At 29.5% G+C, this 25,446-nt stretch overlaps 1 protein-coding gene across 1 annotated transcript; it reads right to left on the reverse strand.

Moving 5' to 3' along the window:
- Positions 1-1,126: 1,126 nt before the first annotated feature.
- On the reverse strand, positions 1,127-24,055 carry LOC123695151. The gene is made up of 5 exons (XM_045640893.1): positions 23,976-24,055; positions 13,453-13,609; positions 5,008-5,127; positions 3,710-3,758; positions 1,127-1,400 (listed from the first exon to the last, which is right to left on the reverse strand). The coding sequence occupies exons 2-5, from the start codon at positions 13,602-13,604 to the stop codon at positions 1,356-1,358; spliced, it is 366 nt and encodes a 121-aa protein (XP_045496849.1). The 5' UTR covers positions 13,605-13,609; positions 23,976-24,055; the 3' UTR covers positions 1,127-1,355.
- Positions 24,056-25,446: the final 1,391 nt, after the last annotated feature.

Below are 25,446 nucleotides of genomic sequence, written 5' to 3' on the forward strand. Positions count from 1 at the left end.
TCATAAAATCTGACTATATTTGACCCTAAAACTTTTTATCAAAAACTTTTTATCCTGATAATTTTACAAAGCTCGTGTTTAAAATGCTACGATTTCCAAATTTATATGTAGTCTGCCTTTCTGTAGCTGTCCTAGATGATTTATTTGTTCATTTAGATTCATCATTCGAACCCTTCATCACTTCTTCATTAGGTCATCATCCATTATTATTTACGTTAGTAGAAGTAGTGTTTCAATAAATTTATTCTAAAATAAGTAGTTTACTCTTAGCTTTATATTATGTTTATTTCTCTAGTTGTATCTCTCTCTCTGTTACCCTTTTAGCTGTTACTACTATTTTTAATATTAAATTTCAAACATAGGCTTTCAACTTCTCATATTTTGTCTTTAATTGTACGGGCGTTCCATTATTCACTATTTATAATCTTGAAAATGTGATTCTGTCAATAATTCAACACTTGTATTTTCTATTAAAATATTTTCATTAAGTATATCTATTCTTATTCTTGTCATATACTGTTACATGATTTAATAAGTTTTTAAACGAATAGTTAACTTTTCAATGCACAAAATATAGCACACTTGAAATAATTTTTTTGCTCAATTTTTGAATGTTTACTTTTTAACGGAACGCAACAGTGTACATTGAGAAAGTAATAAGAACGAGGTTGATACATTTTATGATTTTAAAATAAGTAGTATATAAGTGTATTGATGTAAACATAAATTTTAAATTGTGTAAATGTACGGTTGTATCAAAATAGGTGCTTGTGCGGAGTTTGTCAATTTCAAATGTAAATTACATTTTGATCGCATAACTGAGTATAGTTTTAAACTGAATGCTTACGAAATAAGCTAGTCACTTGTTTGTAATTACTCGATGTACTGACAAGAGATTATTAATAGAATAAAATGATACCTTAATTAAAAGCTTTTTATTTATTCCTTACCCTTATTTAAGAACCTTCAATTTTAAGAGTAGCATAAATAGAACAGATTTAATAATTATACGATTATTTTAATCTCTATGTGAATTTTGACAATAGACACACAATTCAGACTTTCAGTATGGTATTGTAGCACAGTAAAGTATAAGTATGGGTATAGGTTTTTTAATAAAACAACATTTTAATATTACTTTTCCAATTGCTTATATTCCATAACATTAGGTTGATAATTTTCGTACATTAACAATATACATAGTCTAGAAACACTAAGTTTAACACAAATTAGAACTTTATAAATAAAGTGAAGACTAATGTTATTAATGTTAAATGAAAACAATTTAGCAGAGTAGCTTGGCAATTAAAAGTTCCGCGATGGTGTTGGGGTGTAATGGTGTTCGCTTGCGTCTCTCATCTCCTCCGAGCGTACGCCAACCACGCTGGTATGTCCGGTTTCTGGGGAAAATAAAATATTTGTTTGAATTTTATAATGCTAAATGCAGTTCATAATTAGCGTGGCCGCTAGATAACTTATTATGAGACTGGTAAGTCCAAGGCGTCGCCACGAACTGCAAAAAACGCGGGTTCGAATCCCGCTTCATGATCGAATTTTTCTATTCTTTATGAGTTCAAATAAAACATTAGTGTTTTCATTAAAAATATTTGTCAATACTTCTTTCCACAAAAATGTTATACAAAGACAAAATGTTACAAAATAGGCAACATTATTAAAGCTTCTATGATGACAATATTGGCTTTAGGATAGAACAAAGTGCTTACGAAGTAATAAGGTTAAGAAAATTTCATCAATTTAATATGCAAATCTGGCATTATCGCTTCCAGGTATATTCAATTATGGTATACAACTATTTATGTTGTTTTTAATAAAACTAATCATAAACGATCTTTATTGAGAAATTCGTGAGAGAAATAAGCTATTTAAGGTTACTTGTACTTAAAGTTAAACCTCAGTTTTTATAAAATTTAGACTATAAGAAGCTAGATTTAGATCATAAATATCGTCACTGAATTTTCATATGAGATATTGAAATAAAATATTCTGATCGTTTTATCTCCCAGATAAAATGCATTCAATATCCATAAATACGTATGTATTGAAAATATTTAATATGGAATATTGGAAATGTTATGATTTGAATATAAATAAAACATGATCCGTCTTATTGCAAAACACGGACTATACCTACACAAGGTCTAAAACGTAATAAACCATGGTCTAATCAAAGTTTTAGCGTTAAACCATACAAAATAACAATAGATTAACACAAGTTTGAACTTCTGTACTAAAATTAAACCATGATTTAATAGTCTGTATTAATCCCAGGCTTTTTTAAGATTTGTAATAAGATGGAAAAGGTCACTTCACAAAGGTCTATCACCCACCACGATTGTAATGTTTAATTTTCATTTATTTCAAGGGTTAAAAGTATCAAACGACTAGCCGTCTAAAGTATCACATAAACAGTTTGTTACGTTAACTTGAGAGGGTTTCCGATATGAACACGTACTTAATTGAATTCTCTATAAATCCCTCAGTAAAGAAAGGGTTAGGTGTTAAATTTGTGATTTTGAGGGCTTCCAATAATTTTATACAAGGGTAATAGATGATTGAAATCTATATGAATTGGAGAGTATACCTACTTTGTTACACTAAAAACTATTTGTAACCTACCCATACTAATTATTATAATAAACGAAACTGGAAAATTATGTAGATACCTAGAAATTAAGTAAAATATTAGATTCTTAATATTTTCCAATAACTGATATTATACAAAATAATTCTTATTGTTCACTAAATATTGTATCATATTAAATACACTAATTTCAGTATAAGATTTTCTATAAAATTAAATCTTTAAAAGAAACGTACCTAGTTAACTTACGTTTTCCTAGAAAATAAGTTTTTCTGCGTACTAATGATACTAGAGCTTAGTTAATTCTAGAGGCAAAGCAACTTTTATCAGAAACACGTATTCAATAAACAAGGAGGTAAAGTACCTAATTACCCCGTTACAACATAACTGAATTTAGTGACCGAATCCGTAATAAAGGCTTTGAAGTATAATTAAATGTGAGAAGTATTTGTTCACACGCGATACAATTTGGCTCCAAACTCGGGATGTTTTGATAATTTAGAGGAAATATATTTTATGTTCCATAATAATTATTAATACTGTATAGATACGAAGCATTTATATATATGTAATAAATAATTATGTTCGGTTGTATTTTGAAATTTGAAAAGTAGGGTAGGTTTATTTTATCGAAATATTAAATAATATATTCTACACAAAGCCTTGTCATATATTTATTTTTAATTTTCTACATTATATTTCTATAAATATATTATATTATATTATATTAATTATTATTAATACTGATATAAATGCAATAGAATCATGTCTCATATTATGTCACTTGCAATATTTTGCAAACTAACTAGTTAAGTACTTACGTAGAAAAGTAGTTTACAGATATAGCAAATATCATCAAAATCGATTACGAGGAGGGTTTCAAACCCGCGCCTTTCGCATAAGGCGAAAATATTAAGCTAAAGCGATTCTTAAAAAATAAAATTGATTATTTTATGAAGAATAGAGAAAGCTCACCAAAAACTGTCTTTCTCAGTTACTCACAATAAATAAGCTTAACAAAGTTATAATTTTAAAAACTCCGAACTGAAGTTGTAAATAAAATTATCGTGATTTTTGTATCTTATAAGTTACAATCTCATTACTTACTTCGAGATCCTTAGCCCAGTTCGAGTACGTCTCCGAACGCTTACCAAACCTGCGAACAAACAAATTACTTAGATAGGAATATAGCATTTGATCTATGAACACCAAAGTTGACCTTTTTTGTCTGGAACGTCCTAGAAACACATTTCTGCTAGGTAAAAAATGCAACAACTAGCAAACTGTTAGTAGACTCTACTTTGTGCTGCAATCTTCTGCTTAATTATTTTAAATTTCAACAACATGCATTATATATGTTGAAGACTTTTGGTACATGATATCAATTAAAATTATATTTTATAAGCAGTATACGTAAATTCAAAATTAATAAGTACTTATAACTAAAGCTTCACAAATCGTATTATTCAAATGGTATTGTTTTACGTAACAAACTAAAATCTCTTCTTTTGTTGATACGTTTTCTAAATTCAGTACATTTTACTTTACATTTGAATAGCATTTTATCAAATTTCACAAGAGTTACCAATTAGCTGCATCCGTAAGAAAATTAGTCGCAAAAGGATTTGGAAAACGGTATTTATTTGAGCTGAACAAACCTAATACTGAATACTAATTTGCATTTGCCGTTTCTCCGATTTCCTAACGTGTCTTTGGTAAATTCAATGAAGGGAATTTACTATTTAGTGAAAATGTGACGTAAACAACGCTTTTGCGTATTTCTTGCTCTTTTAGAATTCTTCTTACGGAACTCGATAGATTATATAGGTAGCTCCGATGTCTGTCAGTCTTTTTGATGTGTTTATTCACTTTTTCGTTGATATAATATGAAATTTTACGATTAATACATATAATATGTATTGCTAGAGCCGCTATATAAAATAAGCTTGTTAAACTTGTTCGCATATAGGTACCTAATTATAAATACTGTGATGTGGACATCAGATGCCGACCTAATCTAAATCTAACACTTAGAATACGTATCTACCTATTAAACAATTAATTAGAGTACGTATTAAACAATTCATTTTAAGTATTATGAGGTGTGAGAATGTACTATCTAGAGGTGCCTTCTAAACAATCAACATGCATTGACATCCCATGTGTGCCATAATATTTTAATTTCGGTCCTTATAATTACAGATCATGAATGAAAACAAATACAGTGGGCACTCTATCGTGTCATAAACAACAGTGAACATTCAATAAATTTGGAACATCTCATCTCACGAACGTTTTAAAACAGTTAAGCTCAGGCAATCCATGCGAAAGAAAGGACCGAATAAGTCGTCGATACATCTAGCTACTGACAGGAATAGGGATGTCGGGAAACATCGATATCGTACCTTGGTCGCGTGTGGTAGGAGTAAATGCGGTCTAGTTTCTGCAGCTGAAGGAGCCGCACAGCGCGATCTAACAAGTCTGGGTCGACGCGGTCCATAGCCGCTACGTCGCGGCGGTCAATCCTGCCAATATATCGATATCGATATCACATCTGTTACAGCACTATGACCAAGATACGACTCGATATCGGCTTTGGCGAGTTAGAATTATTCAGTTTTATTTCTATGGGATCATACGTTAACGAAACCTACAACTTTGTTAGGAACTTTACGTATTGATAACACTGTGCCAGTAGACATTTTAAAAGTTATCATTAGAGTAGATATGTAGAAAAGATAAAGTACATTTTATAAGTATAAGTACAATAATAAAGTACATTTTATAAACACTTCCATAACTTCTAACCTATGTTTCTTTCTTTAATTCTCTCTTCATTGTTTACCACCCCAACTCCCAATCATAAAACCAAAGTGCAATCAAAAGCAAATGTACCATACATTAAAGTACTCGAACCACATTAAACAAATTACATGTCATAAAGTTTAAAACGATCTAATCATAACCGATTCATTGTAGTGTTCAATAACGATACCGACTGATAACGTTATCGGTACGGTATCGTTATCACAACCGTTAATTAGTGTTACCACTCGAATAACTCGTTACGTTGTGCAAGGAAGCGTTAATGTAAACATTGATTGTTAGTGACGCAACGGATTGAAAAATAAATGAACAACTGTTGCACCTCGGATTAAAAGTATTAAATGTACAATTCATTTATTCCATTTGAAGCGCCTGAAAATAAACTGAAGATATTTCTGCGATGGATTTCTTTTGAGTCCCTGTTAATTTAGAATAGAACTGCAAGTTAAAAGTTTTAGTTTTTTAAATAAAATGTGTAGGCGAAATTGAGAATACTTTTCAATTGTAAGGATAAATATAAACTGTTTGAAAGTTGACATTTTAAATACTATTCGTTTACAAAGTTATAATTTAAGAAACTAAAAAATCAAAACCTAATTATAAAGATTAATCTACCTAAATATAGCTGAAACATTATTTTTTACAATGACCTGATATTGTAATAATATTTCCCACACGTTGCCTAACCTAAATCCAATCCACGGTTCACTTTTCAACCCTTGAGCCGTCATAAAACAGACAATAAAATTGAATATCTTATCGTATACAAAATCAGATACACTCATGATGTATGACGTTAACGAGAGAATTTAATATATAATGTCAGTACTCCTGACAAGCAATCAAACATACTTGAGTTGAAAAAAAAAAGTTTCGTAGAATTTTCAGGAACTTGGTAACAAAGGTAAAAGAATTTTTAACCTACTTCTGCTGAACTTGATACAACGTCTTTCAATTCTAAATTGAATGAAACAAAGACACAACGGTGTTAAATTGTTATTTATATGGATTCCTATTTATTTTTATAAAGTAAAACTTTGAATATACCATTCCTATTATTTTAGAAGGCTTTTTCATTACATTATGACATGGAATTGTGCTCTGTCTATCCATTTGGTATAAGCCAGTGTCATGATAGACTTTAAATACTACTCAATTTTAAACACGAACTAATAAACACCATACTCTATTTCTCAGTCGGTTGACTCAGATAGAACACAAATATTTGGTATTGAGTAAAGAGTACGCCCTTATTTCACAACAGTATTTGTTTTTCTGAACGAATGGGGACGTTGATGAAGTGTCTCTAGTTTTGTGTACATATTGGACGTTAAAATTAACTAGTTTTTCGTATGAAGAGCTGGTAATTTACCATTTCGTTTGTTCTTTAAACTGAATAATATGTGCATTTACACGGAAGTGTCTGTAAAGAAAAAAAATGTGTTAAACGTGTGAGGAAATATCAAATATCAATAACGAAAATATAAGTTGAACCTGTACTACTGTACCTAGAAATTTTAAAAGTTGGTTATAATACGATTATTCATGTTAAACAATTCAATAAGGGCCGATTTTTCAATCCTTGGTTAAAATTTATCCGTTCAATAAAGTATTACATGAACATTTTAAAATGCCACCTGTAAACTATCAAATGCGGACAATTACAATACATTTTTGAAATGGTAGTTTAATACGTTATTCGATGAATAAGTTTTAACCAAGGATTGAAAAATCTGTCCTAAGAAAAATTAAAATAGGCCTATAGTTGACAACTAAAATGATAAAAGGATATAAAAAATTGTAAGTATGTGTGTAATAAGTTCATGCCCATGTTTGTTAAACAACAACTTTTCTGCAGTATGTAATAGCGATACGACCAATATTCGAAACGAGCCTATAGTTGCAATAATATATTTCCGCTAATGTAGAGACGCGACCTAAAAAATTCTATTTGACAAAATATACATAAATACAAATAAATCGAATATGTATTTTTATTCCACGAAATACAAATAACCTTTTAAAAAGCAAACTACATAAAAAGATTATCCGTTTCACAATCACTCGACTTAGCTTTTAATGGACGACCTTTACCAGATATAGAAAATAGGAGATTAACTGGCCATCAGCTAATAAAAAATATTAATAGTGTATCAAAGGATTGGTAAAATATGCGCAAACAGATTTACCAACTGGCTTTTAACGTATTGAGAATTATCTTTGAGGTATTATAATAAGTATTTCACATGTAATCCCTTACCAAAATACATTTATTTTTGAAGTGAAACTTATTTAGGCGCGTTGAAAGCAAAATTTCACGTCATGGAGTAAGGCGACGATTTTGGTATCTTTGAATCTTGCTAAAGAAGTTACACTTTTCGATACACACACACTCTTTTATATACCATAAGGTAACGGCTGTTTTATGTATAAATCTGAACAAAATTTATTTTACATTTAAAAATCTTATATGTCGCTTATATATAGTAAACACAATCCTAGGAAAATTTGAGTACATCTTGCGAAACCTCCATTATATTTTAATACAAACTGTTCCACACCTTAATACAAAAAGCCTTTGTTGTGATAAAATTGAAATTTCTAAACGAATTTTATTGTAGAATGGCTTTCACAAAGAAAAGGTTCAACTTTTTAACGCATTCAAAGTAAGTTTTAAAGCTTTAGACACACGGTTCACGTGGATGTAAACGTGCTTAAGTTAAAAGCGATAGATTGTATCTTTAAAACATAATCTACACTAATATTATAAAGAGGAAAACTTTGTTTGTTTGTTTGTTTGATTGTAATTAATAGGCTCTTAAACTACTAGACCGAATTTAAAAATTATTTCACCATTTGAAAGCTACATTATCCACGAGTAATATAGGATAGCTTTTATCCCGGAAATTCCACGGGAACGGGAACTATGCGAGTTTTTCTTTGAAACCGCGGGCGGAGACGCCGGCGGAAAGCTAGTATCTAATATATTTAAAACTTAATTAAATTCTGAATGTAAACCTATATTGTCAAAAAATGTTTTTCTAACGCTGGTTTGTAATAAAGCTACTTAAATTAAGAGAAGATTCTTTCCGATCGCAGTGGCTCTATATTATAAAAATAGGATTCTTTATTTAGATTTCCTCCTACATGTCTAATGCCTAGATCAAATCTTTAAGAGGGAAGTTTTTATCTAAAACTCAATACGTTATACACATTACACACAAATAATAGCTTAAATTGACTAAATATCTAGTAATATCCCCGAAAATTCAACATTCATCAAATAAACTCTTATTAGCAGTTAGCACAACTATAATAAAACACAATAAACTATAAAAACCAATACTAATAGATAGAAACTTAAGCAGTTATACGTTTCTTGTATTCCTATCACTTGGCCCTTTCTTCGCCCTTTATCCATCACGTGCGATACGTTTTATACTAAGCTATTCTACCCTTAATAGGTACTTACCCTCTAGAATACTAAGTAATTGTCATTATTCATATTGTATTTCTAAAATTGCTTATTTCTCTTTCAAATTTGCAAGCTAACTATTCAACTTAAGCTCAATATCATTTGTAGTGATTACGTATTAAGTGTATGAAAATCCACATCTAATTTTGTCCTATAACTATGTACCTATATTGTATATAGTCAAAATAAATTGAAGATATTTTCATAGTACAGAAAAATTCATATAGGTACAATCTAAGGGTACAATATGTATAAACAAAAACTTAATATGGAATTCAAAGGTTGTTTCATTTCGAAATCACCAGGAGTTTAGTAAAGGTAAAATAATAATAATGATTATTATAAACTTACATATTTTATAATATTAAAATAGCAAAGTTACAATTTTAAACGAGCATCCATGATATATGAAGTATTCCGCGAATATCTCTGTTAGAATGTTTTGTCTGTGTTAAAATTCATTTTCTCTGAATTAAAATGTTTTTTTGAAAAGCAACCAAATATTTTCGTATTCGTAGCTTTAAAAACTAGTCTAATTTATTAAAAATATTTTATATAGAGTAGATACATTTTTATAAAACACAACTAGAAGTCATATTTTTTTCTTTAACGTATTTTTATGCAATTTTAAAATTAACATAAAAAATCTACGTCATAATTAAATCCATTGAATATAAATAAACAGGTAATGAAAGATATAAGAAACTAAAAATCTAAAACCTAAATTAACAACCTAGGTTTACTCGCGTTCGTAATTTCTACCTGAATGTTCGTTTAGTTTTAAAAGAGTTCAATTGGAAGTTCTTTAGTGTAACAAGTCTGTGTTCGAACTTAAAGTTTCTAAGACGATAAAAACACAACTTTAATGTCATGTGCAGGTAGAAACATTAGCTAATAAGATTAAAGCAATGCAATTTTAAGTTTGATACTCTAAGTAAAATACTACGCTTTTTAGTTGTTTAGGTAAAAGTAGTACAGGTTAGTCAATTATTTAGTAGGTAGTTAAAAAGAACATTTTTTCCTCAAAATTCAGGTTAAGAATTATTTTTTAAGGATCACCTACAGATTTTTGGTTATCATCTTTATTTATTTTAATTATTTGCATTTTGTTCATTCTCTCTTTACTTGTTTAAACTTATATAAAATAATTATAAATAGTTATCATAATTTTATGGAAATTAGTTTCCTAGAACATGCTTATTAAATTCCTGAAAATTAAAAGCAAATTATGTCCAATGAAGGAACCTGAAGAATAGCTTTTAGTAAGGCTTCCTTTATAGAACGTTAAAATATTTTCAACAGAGACTCAGTTGAACTTTGAAGAATTTTTATTTGATTAAAAATATTGTCATAAAAAGTGAAGTCCCATGTCCCCTGATGCCGATGCATTATACATCTGTTTCACTGATCGATTTTCTTTAGGAACAAGTAGGTGGCCTTCTGTGTCCTACCAGACCGAGACATTTTTTTCTTCGTCTCCACCGGGAATCGAACCCAGGACCCCTCGGTACTACGCTCACGCGTCAACCACTGTACCAAGGAGGCGGTCAAAAAATATTGTCATTTGTCATAGTTCAGTTAAAATATTGATGTAGTAGGTACTTTCGCATTAAATTAAATAATTACTTTAAGTTTCTCATCTCATTTAAAGAAAACGTTTCTTTTCTAAATTATTTCAGTTAGTGCATACCTTTGTAGGAGTTGTACTATTCCTCTTAAGAAAAAATTTTATTATAAGAAAGTTTAATTTCAAAAAAGCAAACAGGTAAAAACAACATTCGTACGAAAAGATCCTCATATTTGAGGATTCACAAGTTTCATTTCATTTACCACGCGGTGTACACTGTACAGGCGTTTATTAAAAATTCATAAAATTTAATTATTTCAACCCAGAGCAGGAAGGGCCTAAAACGCCAAGTTTTATGGCTATTACTGCCTTTAAATATGTTTACAAAATTACTTTTTTATGTAACGCAATAAAACTGTGTGTTTGCTGTAGATTTTAATTCATCTTGGATTAAACTTGTAAAGAACAGATTAAGGACAGCAGATTAATGCACTTGGCGTAAAACAGCAACCGTTTATCTAAAAATGAACTATAAGTTATTTATATAGTTAGGTATTATGATTTATAAACCGATAAAAACTATTTGTAAGAATGTTTATACTAGTACTGCATGAAGACGGACATTTTGTCAGTTACCTACTAAAAATATTGTAAAAGGAACCCGTATGTACATATACGAAACAAATAATCTTAAAAAACGTATTCAAGATGTAACTGTCATTAAACATTCAAACGATATATCCGCAGCTATGATTGAAGAGAACATAAACCATCATCCTTAAAAATGTAATATGCTTTCTGCTTCAACCACATTGCAATACCATCACGTATCATCCGTAAAGCAACGTCATATCGTAAAACAACGACACAAAGAATCACGAAACAATTACAAAGACCGCTTTCCCATTTCGACTTTTCCCGTGGGTGTGACCGGGTTGAAACGTATAATTTGTTGCATGTCGTCTTACCACTGTCCAGTGTTCAGTGCCCATAATGATGACGTAATAAGCACTTTGTAGGTACGTGTGAGGGCACATTTGAAACGGAATTACGCTTGCCATTTTCGTAATGTATGCGTTTAGAACGACTTTTTAATTATAGAGGACGGCAAAAGCTAGAGCAAATAGATGCACTATCTTTCGTAGATATAAATGGGAGATTACTAATAGTTCAGGATACATCGCCCATTTTTGCAAGTGACTACTATCAAGCTGATTTTCCGTTTGTAGCTTTATTTTGATGAGACACCGAATAATTTCGTGTACGAAACTCTCGATTGTGGTAGCTAACAGAGATAACAAGGATAAAATTTTTTGATTTGATGGTTCTCAAATATTTATTCACATTCACATTGCAATATACTCACTTGCAAAAATGGGCGATGTATCCTGAACTATAAAATTGTTCATGTTTTTAGAAAACTAGTAATGGTAATATTTAGATCTATAATAAACTCATTTATAATTTGTCCTATATAATACCTACATAAGTACATAGGTATTAGGTATCTATAGGTATACGACGACACAGTTTCTTCGAAAAGGATATCATAACAATCAAAATAAATATTATGTTCTATTAAAGAACGGTGATGATTTCTGAACGTAATAAATAATAATTAAGAATGTAATAAAACCTATTCCAATGAAGGAAATGGAGGAAATAAATTTTTTCTCTCACACAACACACATTTGAAATTTATGAGTCGCTCTTACGGTCGCTCTTGAATGTTATTCTAGCATTGTGTGGTCACATAGACATTTAGCATTTCAATGTTGTGTTTATTTTAATATATTTTGCTTTCACCACTCGTGATATTATAACAAAAGTTTTCAGGAATTCCGGTCACGGTTTTGCATAATTTAATGTGTTTGTATATTAATCAAAATATCAGTGACTTTCCGAAAAAATGGAAAACGAATTTCAATACTTTTGTTCGGACACGTTCCCTCTTGGTGTATTCATTGAATAAATAATGAAGTTTTAAAGTATTTTGAACTCAAAGTACGTAAAGGTCAAACGCAGATTTTTAAAGGCCTTCTTAAATGTATGTGTGTCACATTATGATTGCATTAGATTAGAAACAAACTAAAAAATATTGTTCGAAAGCTCCTTTGCTCAGCGCATCGAAACTGCAGAATATAAACTACGAGGTATTTCGTCATTCTAGGGCGCTAAATATAGTGGCTGGCAAATAATTAATAGTCTTTGTAAAGCTTATATTAAATTTCAAATAATTGTCATAGCATTTTGGTTAGCTCCCGATGTAATTCTGGATGTATCTCTAAACTAAAATAAGAATTTAGACTATCTATAAATATAGTTTATGAAACATCAACGTAATGTATGCGTAATGCAATGCAAGACTACTGAATAAATGTTCATTCTGAAACAGATACTAAACAATATCAAAGATATTATTGAAATCTGTATTGAGATACATTGGACAGTTACATACGTTAATCTTTATCAAAACGTAATAATGCTAAACTGCAAATATATTTCTGATGAGTAAATGGATATCAGTTTCATGAACGATGAAAAGAGTTCAGCAACATTATTTATTTTTAATATTTACTTTGCTTTAATATTTCGATGTTAACATGTGAAATGTTTTGTAAAGAGGGGAAATCATCTCTTTATAGCATTGAGGCTCAATAGAGTAAATTGAATTATTTTTCAGATGTAAAGCAATCAAACATATTGTAATAGGTACATCAATACAAAGATACTTTAATTAAGCATTCTCAGTAATAATATTGTCTATTACGATTACGACTTTCTCAATAATGTTATTTCTAAGATCAGTTTTAGTTTCAAATTGCAACAAGATTTCTAACCTTAAACATACATATTACCTCTACATACCTAATATTTAATAAAACAGTGCAGACATGACCTTATATCATAGATCCATTTCAACCACTTCCTTTTTCTTACTTATAGAACAATTCAGAATAATTTTCATACACTATATCTTACCTTGGTCTAGCAGCCTGCGTATAGTAGCGATCTAGGTCCTGCAGCACACGCAGGGCCTCAGCCATGTTGTGAGGGCCCTCCTCACGGCCCTCAGCAATACATATGACAGCTACCAACAGAGCCATGGCTACGATGATCCTCTTGCTCAGCATTTTGTCTACTTAGATGAAAGAAATAGATTAGGAAAGTTGTTTAGATCTATTTTTACGTTTATTAGACCAAGACTCTAAGTCGTATTAAAAACTATCCATTCTCCAATAAATACTATAAGATATTATTTACTTAAGAGTTTGTTTGTTTGGTAAGTTGAAGGAGTCATAAGAATTACTAAATGGAATTATTTTTACGTTGGATAGTCTTTATCTAGGACGACTTAGCTTATTTATATAAATAAAATCACGCTACGACCTGTAGGAGTAGAAAGCAATGATAAATGTTGTAAAAATTTATTTTAGAAACTAAACAAAGTTGCGTGGGTCAGCTAGTATTGATTAAACAGTCTTTATAGGAAGAAAAGTATATGAATAGAGACGAAATAATACAGGTAAATATTAAAAAGATCGTTGTTAAAAATGTTAAGCACGCTACTAAGGTTGTCAACAATTAACAAAAGTTCCCGTGATAAAGCTGACAAGTCAGAAACAATTGAGAGGTGAGGTTTAAATTATGCAACGTAGACTTTCTTGTTCACGTTAATGAAAACCTTTGCTGACGAGTTCCGTTTCAGTTTTAATACCGGTACGTTTTATTCTTTTTGTTAATTGTTATTTGGTATACCGATAAGTTTTTGATTTATAATCGATGCAGAATGTTGACTCATTGTACTGATATATTGCTGGTAAATATGAAAGATTATAGTTTTCCTAAGGCGTACGTAAAATTATTGAAAATTCAAAGTATATTAAAAGTTAAAACCCAACTTCATTTTTTTCATATTTGTGTGTTTCATGAATGTAAATACATTCATTTTTCAAATTTGAATAAGAAGAGTCAAGTTAAAATTTCAATCATTAATTTGTTAACGTAGAAGTTATTATATTGGCTTGCATAAAATGACAATATGAATAAATTATATCTAACCATTAAAGTAACTAAATATAGAAATGGACACACCAATTCTTATGTTCTGAGTTTGTGTGTAGGTATTTGAATAACTCTTTAAGAATTTTCAGATGTATATGGAAAACCAAAGCCTTAATTTGAGAAATTAAATTATTAACGCTTACTTAATCACAACACCAGGGCTGTATTATCACATATAGAGGCCCTGCAATGTTCAAGTCTTTAAAAAATACTGCTTAGTTGTTTCATTTAATTTGATTTATAAAAGTCAACTTTCTGCCTTGCTTATCTTGAAAACGAATTAAAAATATTATATTTTCGAGTAAAATAAGTGAGACAAAGACGATGTATTATTAAATTTAATAACCTTGATTTAACGTGAAATGATTTACGAAACTTTTGTAATCTTCACATAATTACCTAATGAATACAATTAAAATATAAAGTTTTAATTTATCTTTAAGCTAATCCGTCACTGGCATTTCCACCAAAATAACTCACTTGAATCGAATAATTAACAAAGTTCTAGCATGTGTCACACGCAGATTAAATCAAGAATAAAATTATATTACGGTTAAAGACATTTATTTCTCAAAAGATTACATTTGAATCACTTACAGTGAAATATATTTTTTTTACAATCATACCCATATCATATCTCAATCATATCTCGCTTAGCGTTAACAAGTACGGCTAACAAAAGCAGCATACAAAAATATCAACAAATTGAGGATAATTTCTATGAATTAGAGTATCCCAACGACATTCCAAAGATTCTAGAAAAAGGTTTTTAAACATATTATATTGAGTTAAATAAATTGAAATATAAAATATACTATGTATTACACAAGTCTTTAGATAACAATATTTTGTGCCAACTACAGAAGTTGTATCAGACCGGTTGAACTTAATTAAAAAGTTCACATTCTTCTTGTTATTTTATTGTGTTATTCCAATACTTTATTGTCCCGATCTATCGAGATTGAGAAAGTTAGAAAGAATGCTACAAAAGTTAGCCAATTAAAAGTGTTATCCGTTAATTAACGGCTAACAATCTGTCCTCGTAAACAAGTATTGTTATATTTGTGTTTTAGTGAGACATAATTTAATTCTATTTTAATTATTTTTTTAAAGTTTGCACGTGTAAAGTGTGCCTTTCAAGAAATGATAGAACGAGAGAGTGAGAGAGAAGTGTTATACACATGTGATAATAATATGTGTATTGTGTATAATACTATAAATAGTTAAAATATAATTAAAAGTTATTTAGCTAACGTCATTTTCTTCGCGGTTGCATTCTTCGTTCAAAGCCTCTAAACCCACAGTAAGTGAACAACTGTCCATTATTAACTTTAAAACTTATCTTTATCCTCGACAGGTTTTTTAGTTTTTCCTTCAGCTTAGGCTTAAATTACCGTCTCGTCGTTTAAGTTGCAGCTTTTTAATCGCTTCTCTTTAACAATTTTATACTTAATTATAAACAATGGTGAAGTTACGCTACATACTTTTTAGGATTAAAATAAGGCATGTATTACGAAGTTCTTTTAAAGAATGCTGATAAAAAGCAAGCATTTGGAAAAAAAAATCTTGTACAATTTTCACACAGCTTAGTTTTAATTTTCAGTCAATAACATGATGCTTATAAAAAACGATAAAATCTTGTGTTACAATAATTAGAACGTTAAAGAAATTGAAAAACACCTTATAAATCCATATTATAAAGGACCTACTACATAATTATTATCGAGGATAAATAAAGTTTCGATATAACGGTTACATAATATTATACATTTAACTTCTGACTGTACAGAATTGTCTAAAACACCAAAAACTTTTCGAAGGAATCTCACTCAAAAAGCCCATGAGATTTTATTAATACAACTCGATTTTTTCTTCTAATATCGGAACAGAATTAATTGAAACTTAATGAAGCATTGAAAAATGTTAAGAGAAAGGTTTCAAACAAAATGCTGAAGGAGAAAATAATTAAAATCTTCAGGAACTCAAATATTTTCATTTTATTGATATCTAACATTGGTTTCATAATACTTACACTCTATAGGGTATAAAAAAGATATCTAGATGTAGATTTTAAATATGAAGTGGTTATTCTTTAATTAGATATCTTATAATATGCATTATAGTTTAACATAATATGAATTACGTCTACCTCTAGATCGTCTATCGATACCTGCAGTTCTCTGTTGTACTGTAGTACTGTAAGGTGCCAAAAATATGTTTTACGTGTTTATAAAAACGTAGGCTTATTTCTGACGATAACTCTTTTCCAAATACCTTCGAATGAATCATATCAGTTTTTAAGTCAAAAAACACAAACAAATGAAACAAATTGTATTAACCCTTAGCTGGTATCGGGGGTCAAAAATCACCCCAGTGCAACGAAATTTTGGTCATAGCTTTTTAGTGTTATAACTTACACTTTGTTCATTAAGCTAATCTCATAACATCTCGGGCGTGAGACGGACGACATACAAGTGTTACTTTTCTGTTACATGGGGCTGAGGGACGTACACTGCTGGGGTCAAAAATCACCCCCGATACCATTTGTGTAAGTTTGTCTGAATTTATTCTAAAATTATTTTCTTTATTTTTTGAGTTATAAACGATCATTATGGAGAGTTTTTTGACTGACGATCAAATAGCTGAATTATTAGATGACGAAAAAGAAGAAAATGAACCGGAAGCCTACAACAGACCAGCTGCTTCTGTAAGTGATGATGAACAAATAAGTGATTATGGGAAGCAGAGATAGCTACTTGTTCTGAAGAGAGTGTATTAGAAGCTGACTCCTCAACTTCAAGTTCTGATAGTACCAGCGAAGGAGATGATGATAAAGAAGAAGCAGCTAGTCATACCTCTGGCGAACAGCGATCATATGCTCTAAATGTTAGAAATTTTACTAAGAATTTGTTACTGGTACATATAAGTTGTCATTTTTTTTGTTTTCTATGTTTTTTGATAAAAGTTTATTTTTTTATTAATTAGACTATATAAGAAAACTATAGTTAGAATATTTTTTATGTTAATTTTTAGTTTTTGTAGAATTTATGGATCTCAAAGTGAACTTCACTAAAATTAAACCAAAAATAAGATATAATTTGATTTGAAAATTTAGTATGGTTAATTACATTGTAGAGCACTATATTGTCGTTAAATGCTTACTTTAAGAGTTACTTAATTAATAAAAGAGTATTAAAAAGTAAAAAAACCTGTTTTTATAACATTTTTTTTTTAATTTTCTCATGGGGTCTTTTTTTACCCCCGATACCAGTTAAGTTGGCCAAGTTTAGCGATACCAGCTAAGGGTTAAATATCACCTTTAAGACCTTTGAATTTGTTTATTACTCAGATACTATTTCGTAAAACGTTAAATCATGAAAATTCTTTGACAAACCCCTTTACTAAAAATAATATTCCCAATGCCCTGAGGGCTAGAAATCAATTGAATATAAATATTTACGTTGATGGAAATGTAAAAATCGTCATATAATATCCGACCCTTCGAGAATTGGATTCAGGTAATAGATGAGCGTAAAGAGCCTCTACATTACAATATGCGATACCGTCAAATTGCCTAAATTGTAACGAATATACGAATGACACGATAAATACTAGGTACTTTCAATAAATCGTGTTACAGGCAGGCTTTTTCAACACCAAACATAATATTTTATGCTACCTTATAATACAAGAATTCTGACAAAATAAACAGTTAATTTACAAAATCGAAGTCGTATTTACCTCAATTCGTACAAAAGCACCCACATGAATTTCTTCAATTTAATAACAAGTAGGGTAATTCGTAACATCTATTTTTATAATATTACTAGTGGTTCGCCCCGGCTTCGCCCGTGGTACATATGAAAATAGATGTAGTACATAGATGTTGGCCGATTCTCAGACTCTCAAAGATGTACCTATATGGTTATAGGATAGAAATTGTCATAAGCTAGGAAAGGTATTCCATACAATCATAGATTATTCAATATTATAGGATAGTTAGTGACCCGTTATAAATCTATTTTAAGTAATGTATTGAGAGGCCACTGCACGCTTATGAATATGAATAGCTTTCGTCTTTATCACAAATGTAACGAAGCGAAGCGAACCTTTTATTAATATATATCCGCTTTTCTTGTTACAATTATTGAAACATAGAATTACATAGAATGTAGTTACAAAATTATAAAAAATATATAATAAGTAGGTACAGCAAAATTGATGAGAACGCATTACGCGTAGTTTTAGTTCCCGATAAGAATAATTCAGCTAATTTTCTTTACAAGATTTTAAAAGCTTCTCAGAAAAACTATACTCTTCCTGAGTGACATAGATTTTTTGTCTCTTGTTTTATACATAAGTACTTAGGTCTTACGGACAAAATCTAAATGCAACAACTATATTGTGTGGGTTTCATTTTGTTACTATGGAAATATATCACTGATAACTGCATATAAAGTGAGTTTAGTATCGGAAATCAGTATTAGATAGCTTTTCTAATAAAAGCAATAAACTTTTACCTAGATAATCGAAGCTTTGATGTCTATTTTTATTTGAAACTTATGCAATTTGCTGCTAACTGTACTAGCCTATGGCAAATTCATACTTATGTATATTATAAAATATGTCGTAAAAGGATAAACATGAATTTTGTGTTTTGTCATCTTTTCTCCAACTTTAAAGTATTTTTTGATGATATATTTATATAATAGTTGGGACATAGAGATAACACTATACATACATTTTGCAATGTTCTGATTATAATATATTTTTTAATATTATAAATTTATAAAAAAAAATAAGAGAAATCACAAAGGTACTGCGTTGCAATACACCTTTCTATTTAAAATTTTCGTAACGTTTAACTTTTAACTACATCGCATGCATATTTTCCACTTTATACGTCCTATATTGTTATCTACAAGGTATATTCATATATGAGTTATTTCTAGGAACAATTCATACAATTTCTTTCTATGCAAATGAAATGCGAGATTTCCAGGGAGCGTTTCATATGTCCAAAAACGTTTAATAGACATTCCGCGAAAAATTGCACTGTGATCAGGTTATTATTTTATAAAAAATGTTTTGTAAAAATAAATATAAGAGAAAATTTTAATTTAATATTGTAACGATATGATTGCATAATAAATATACGTATTAGATATCTACTAGAAATTAAATGAAACTTGATTGGATTTTTTTTTTACATGTATAAAATAATAATTCAGTTTATTGGAAGCAAAAAATAATTATGAGCGACAACCCATTATTACCGAATAATCATTTTTCTATAAAAAAAAATATTTTTAAAATTTTCGAGCTTTTTTAGAATTATGATCAATGAACTGTCACATAAAATTTGACTTAATAGAAATTAGCTTTTAAAATAATTCTATAAATAACTAGCGGTCCGCCCCGGCTTCGCCCGTGGTACATATTCACGTTTTCTCTACATAAGAACCATCCTCGTACTTCAAGGAATATAATAAAAAAAGAATTATCGAAATCGGTTCAGCCGTTCTCGAGTTATGGAATTACAACGAAAAGTGGCATTGATTTTTATATATTAGATAAAGAACTATTCTCTCTCTTGAGAAAATAATATCACGTTTAGATAATGGCTTATTTTGTCAATATGTTCTTTTTTACTGCTCTCAAGAAAATGAGAATGTTGACTAACGATACAATTTGATGATGTGCGAGAAATATTTCTGTGAAGATATTTTATAATATATCACTACAAAATTTATAAAAGGATGCATATAAAAATAATGGGTGTTAATGTAATTGAAAGAACACGGGAACCTCGAATGAAGGCAGTTTATAAAAAAAAAACTAATCTTTATATCTGTTTCTGTCTAAATATACCTGTGCTAACTTAATATTTGGATAATTAATATTTATTTTTAGATGCGCTGACTTTTTATTATGATTTTGCTCTATCCTTGTGTAAAGTTAGGACGAGCCAAATTCATACAAATAAATATATTTGTTAGAGATTCATTTGTCTTGTGTCATGTTGTAATTTTTCATGATTTCTTTTTCTTTTTACGATTCTAGTCATTCTAAAGAAAAATAAATGTAAGTGTTTTTTTGTTTCGCAAACCAACTTAGTCTGTAAAGTTGAATGATCAAATAGAAAGAGCAAAAAATAAACTATGATTTCATATATTTTTCTCTTAAAAAACTTATAAGCTTCAATAGTTAAAACTTAAGTACCTAGTCGTCAGGTACGTACCAGGTCGTACTAAAATTAGAAACCGCAGTCGTATCATTTAACAAAAGTAAAGTGTTCCGTGTCAACAAAAAATAACTTCCATCGACGCTTCATTTAAATTAAACAAAGCTTGATTCGTTTTCATTTGCATAAAAATAATAGAAACTGATTCGTGCTTCAATTTACTTTGTCAATATTAAAAATTGTTGCTAATCCAACAATTTCCGAGCAATGCGTGTAGACTTTAATTTGAAATGAATTTTCGATTCAGTTCACAATGCAATATATGAAACAAACGGCAGTCGATGATAAAATTCGGCGCTGATATTAGCGGTCAACATAATAGTACGGTTTAGTACATTTCACACCTAATTAGCATTCGAATTTAACGAATGTTTTGTTATTTGCTATTATCGCCATTTGGTTTTTATGGCTTCTTTCTTACAACTTAATGATTTGCACATATCGTTACAAAATTAGGTATATTAAAATCGTTCGATTGTTTGGTTGTGAAATAAAAACTTATTATAAATCAAATGAGGATAAAATGAAAGCTTTTTTCATGTATTTAAATTTTTTATAAAATTTGTGGATTCGAGTTTTTTATTTTGTTTGTTCCGCGGAAATTTTTCTCACAGAGAGCTTAACTGCTGTAAAGCTACTTTGGAGTGAAAAATTATAAATTCAGATCATAAATTATTAGTCCTGATTTCGATACGACGATATGCATACTTTTTTGCATTGCTAAATTAAATAATTCACAGGGAATTTTAAATGTGTACAAATTGTTGTCCATTTTACTTCTTTTTATATTCTGTAACATTTTGTTTTTGTTATGAGCTGTATTATAATTCATATTAAATAAATATTAAAAAAGTGGCTTACTGTTGGTAAACTTACTATAAATGAGGAGCTTCTGTTCAAAAGGAGATAAATCCACTTTACATTTTTATTTTTTTTTATTTTTTTTATTGTTCTCTATGTTCGAATACACCAACTTGTGCACCCATTTTGCTTCAAAAAGCTATATTTCCAATACAAAAACGACGTTCAAATTTCAAGTTTCAATCAAAGGGAGATAATTCCGAACGATATTTTTAGAAATAAATGTTTTGAACAAAAAGAGATATATTTCATATAAAATGTCGACTAGACCAAAATTATCGGTACAAAAGGAGATATTTTCGTTTCGTTTCGACTACGATTATTTTAAAATCGATTTGTTATGTCAAAGACGGTTAAAAGAGCTTGTATCCAGAGCTACAAAATGTATGATTAAAAACAGTTTATTTTTTTCTATTTCGTCATTCGTCAGTCACTTCACATGTCAATTTCTCCTGTGATTTCTGCCAAACGCGTTGACTATTCTGTATTTTTTTAGAAAAAGATTATAAAATAGACAATTACATCCGTTCAGCGTGTGTTTTTTGTAAAATGGACACTGTAGGCCAGTTGAATTCTGGTCCGAGAAAGAAACAACGAAAAGATCGGTCTACTTATAAAAAGAAGACGTAAGTACTTTCTTTACCATGAGGCCACTGAGCACTGGTCATGTTCTAGTACAAAGGATCACAGTATGGTCTTCAACTTTGATAATTTGACTATTTGATGATGACAGTCAGGTTGATGATGACAACAGCTGTATATGCCTCGAACCTGATGTGGGGCACGTCCGAGTGTAATTTTTATTTTTTTGTGTCTTTCTATAATAATAAGAATAAAAATAAAGAATTAACCATTTTTTAATGTTTTATTTCGGTATTAAAATATTTACAAGTTATCTGAGTCAAAAGGAGATATTTACAAAGTTATCTGAATCAAAAGGAGATATTTACAAAGCATATGAAACAAAAGGAGTTATAATCTGAAATTCGGACCAAAAAGCGATAATTCCGAATATTTTTATTTTTTTATAAAATACCATGCTATTAAAAAAAAATTTATTGCCATGATTTTGAACTGTTGTGTTGATACTTACCCATCACCTTTTTTTAAATATAACTATAACCTTTACTCAGCTAATTATCAGAAATATTGCTTTTCTGAAAATTCTCTTATGGTGGATTTATCTCCTTTTGAACAGAAGCTCCTCAAATGAGGTAGGTACCTAGGTATGTATTAAAATATTATTATCTGTGCAATTAAAATTCACTTGATTCCCGTGTTGCTAGGTATATAAAAGCTCGCATCTTCATGTGTAAAAGTCGGATAAAATATATTAATATTACAGCCGGTAATATCAAATCTATCTGCACGCAAAACTTCATTGAATAGGTACGGTTTAATATTTCTTATGAAAAAGCAACATCAAAAGATTTTAATTTTAAATATTTTATGTAGCTTCAAAAGGGTGTTCTTGAATATCAAGTTATAAGATGCAATTTTTAAATAGCTCCTCCAATATTATTAACTACTGCGACTTACAAAATATAATACATAGGTATTATATTGACAAAAAAACATAGCAAGCCGGCAACTATATTAATTTTAAACTTTAAAATGGTCATTCGAAAAGCTTTTACATTAAATATAATATGTTTTCAAAGAAAAATATTTTTTGAATACTTTTCAAATTCTAAACTATGTTTTTCACTGCTTTGTTGGATGAAATTCGATTATGAGGCGGGATTTGAACCAACGTCCTTCACTGCGGAACTATGATTTTTACGACGTTATATTTTAAAGTCATGCTTTATGTATTCCGATTTGATAATAGCATTCAATTAAATTGGATTAATCGATGTATACCAAAAATTGTAGATACATAATGGGTTTCATAAAATAATATTTAAAATATTTGTTAAGACTGTGGCATCATAAATTTATTATGCCAATAGCTGTATTTATAAACTAGATACCTACTTATTTAAAAGTAGGAACTTTTATCTTCTTTGAAATTTTTCAAGCATGATGAATTTTTCTTTTTTTATTTGATAGAAATTCTCGACTGAATTAGATCCGAATAACTAAATTATATAGATTATAAAATATGCCAAATTTGAAACTGTAGATACCCATTAACAAATTGTATACCTACGAATGCTTTTTTACCTATATCTTGTAATTTTAAAAAGGATTTCCTGGATAAAATTATTTATAAATGAGACTATAACTATTTTTTTGTTTCTTTTTTTATTTAAAACGTATTTCCATTATATTTCCTTTAACCCGACATTAATTCTTTAAAATGCAGCAAGCGAAAAATCTTCCTAACACTTACCTCGATTAATTTCTTTTCGACGCGGCAATTTCAAACTTCAAGGCGCGAAAGTGCAACAAGTTCTAGTTACAAGTCCTCTGATACCAGCATTTATATCCACCATTTGGGCGGGAGGCGGAGCCGCGCAGGCGTTTGCCGCGGAAATTAAAAAAAAAACACCACCACAAAGGTTCCGTGTAATGAGGTTTCATGCGTCACATTTCGAACTTTTATATTTAAAGGCACGCAAAAGGTTTGTACCTAAAGTGCTTGGGCGTAAGCGCGGCAAATTTTACTAGAGCAACACTTTTTGGCACTTTAAATAGTTCCAATAAAAGTAGATAATAATGGATCTTATGTAACAACCTTATGATTACCTAGTGTAGGTAGAAAATGTCATAATTAGGTATTCCTAATAAGATCTAACAATCAAAGGAAGGCTTTAAACTCTAATTTGTATAACTATGATTTCTAATTTCAATTCTTTTCACTTCATGCAATCTTCTAGGAATCCGTTAAAATTTTAGACAAAATGTATTTCTCGACCTTAACTTTTCGAGAGGAAACTTTCCCCAAATTAATCCACCCTCTTTCCACAGAAACAAAGAAGTTAAAAAAGAAAATAAATCCCCTTTTCCAAATAGTTTTCCTATTACAGTCGTTATAGGCTTTTGTGGATTCAATAATCCGCGGATATTACAGGGGACATTTTATTTGTCTAATACTTAGTTCTGAAATATTTTTTGAATTAACTGTATTGGTATAAAATAATGGAGGAAGCAATATTTTAGTTAAAAGTATTTAATACTTTTTACCTTATTAAGTTATTATGTTGCATCTTCGTAGCGTTCTTGGAAAATTAGCTCGTTCCTCGTCCTTCCTCGATCGTCTCTTCTTATTTTCTATACTTGAAAATATAAATGAGATTATTAGATTAATATTCATTACTTACTTAGAATTTTCCAATTCACTTTATAATACGTAGTTACTACCTAAATATTAAAAATAAAATTAACACAATATAATAATTATTACCTAATTACACAATCAATGAACATTTTGAAATACTTAAATAAAAACAATCGTGTGATTGGAAGACATTCGTATTTTAAACTCGTTCTAATTTCAAATAGTTGGTCAAACGTTGAATATTGTCTATGCTCATTTTCGTTTTAAAATGTAAATCACTGACGCATGATGCGCAAACTGGATGTGGCATTTTATGGAAATTCTAATTAGTTTCCAAACAAATTCGTATTATATCCATTGTCCGTACGGTATAATATAATAATATTATTAATATTTCTGTTGGCGTTCAGAGAATACATTTTAGAGAATACATAGAGAATACAATTCCTACTATTTATCTTAAAATAATAACATTTACATTAAAATAAAAAAATATAAAAAAATCATTTAACTGGAAGTTACGTTAATACATTATCTGCAATTTTGAATAGTTTGTCCCACAGTTTATCCTATGCCGAAAATA

This window comes from Colias croceus, chromosome 10 (genome assembly GCF_905220415.1).
Source record: "Colias croceus chromosome 10, ilColCroc2.1".
NCBI lineage: Eukaryota > Metazoa > Arthropoda > Insecta > Lepidoptera > Pieridae > Colias > Colias croceus.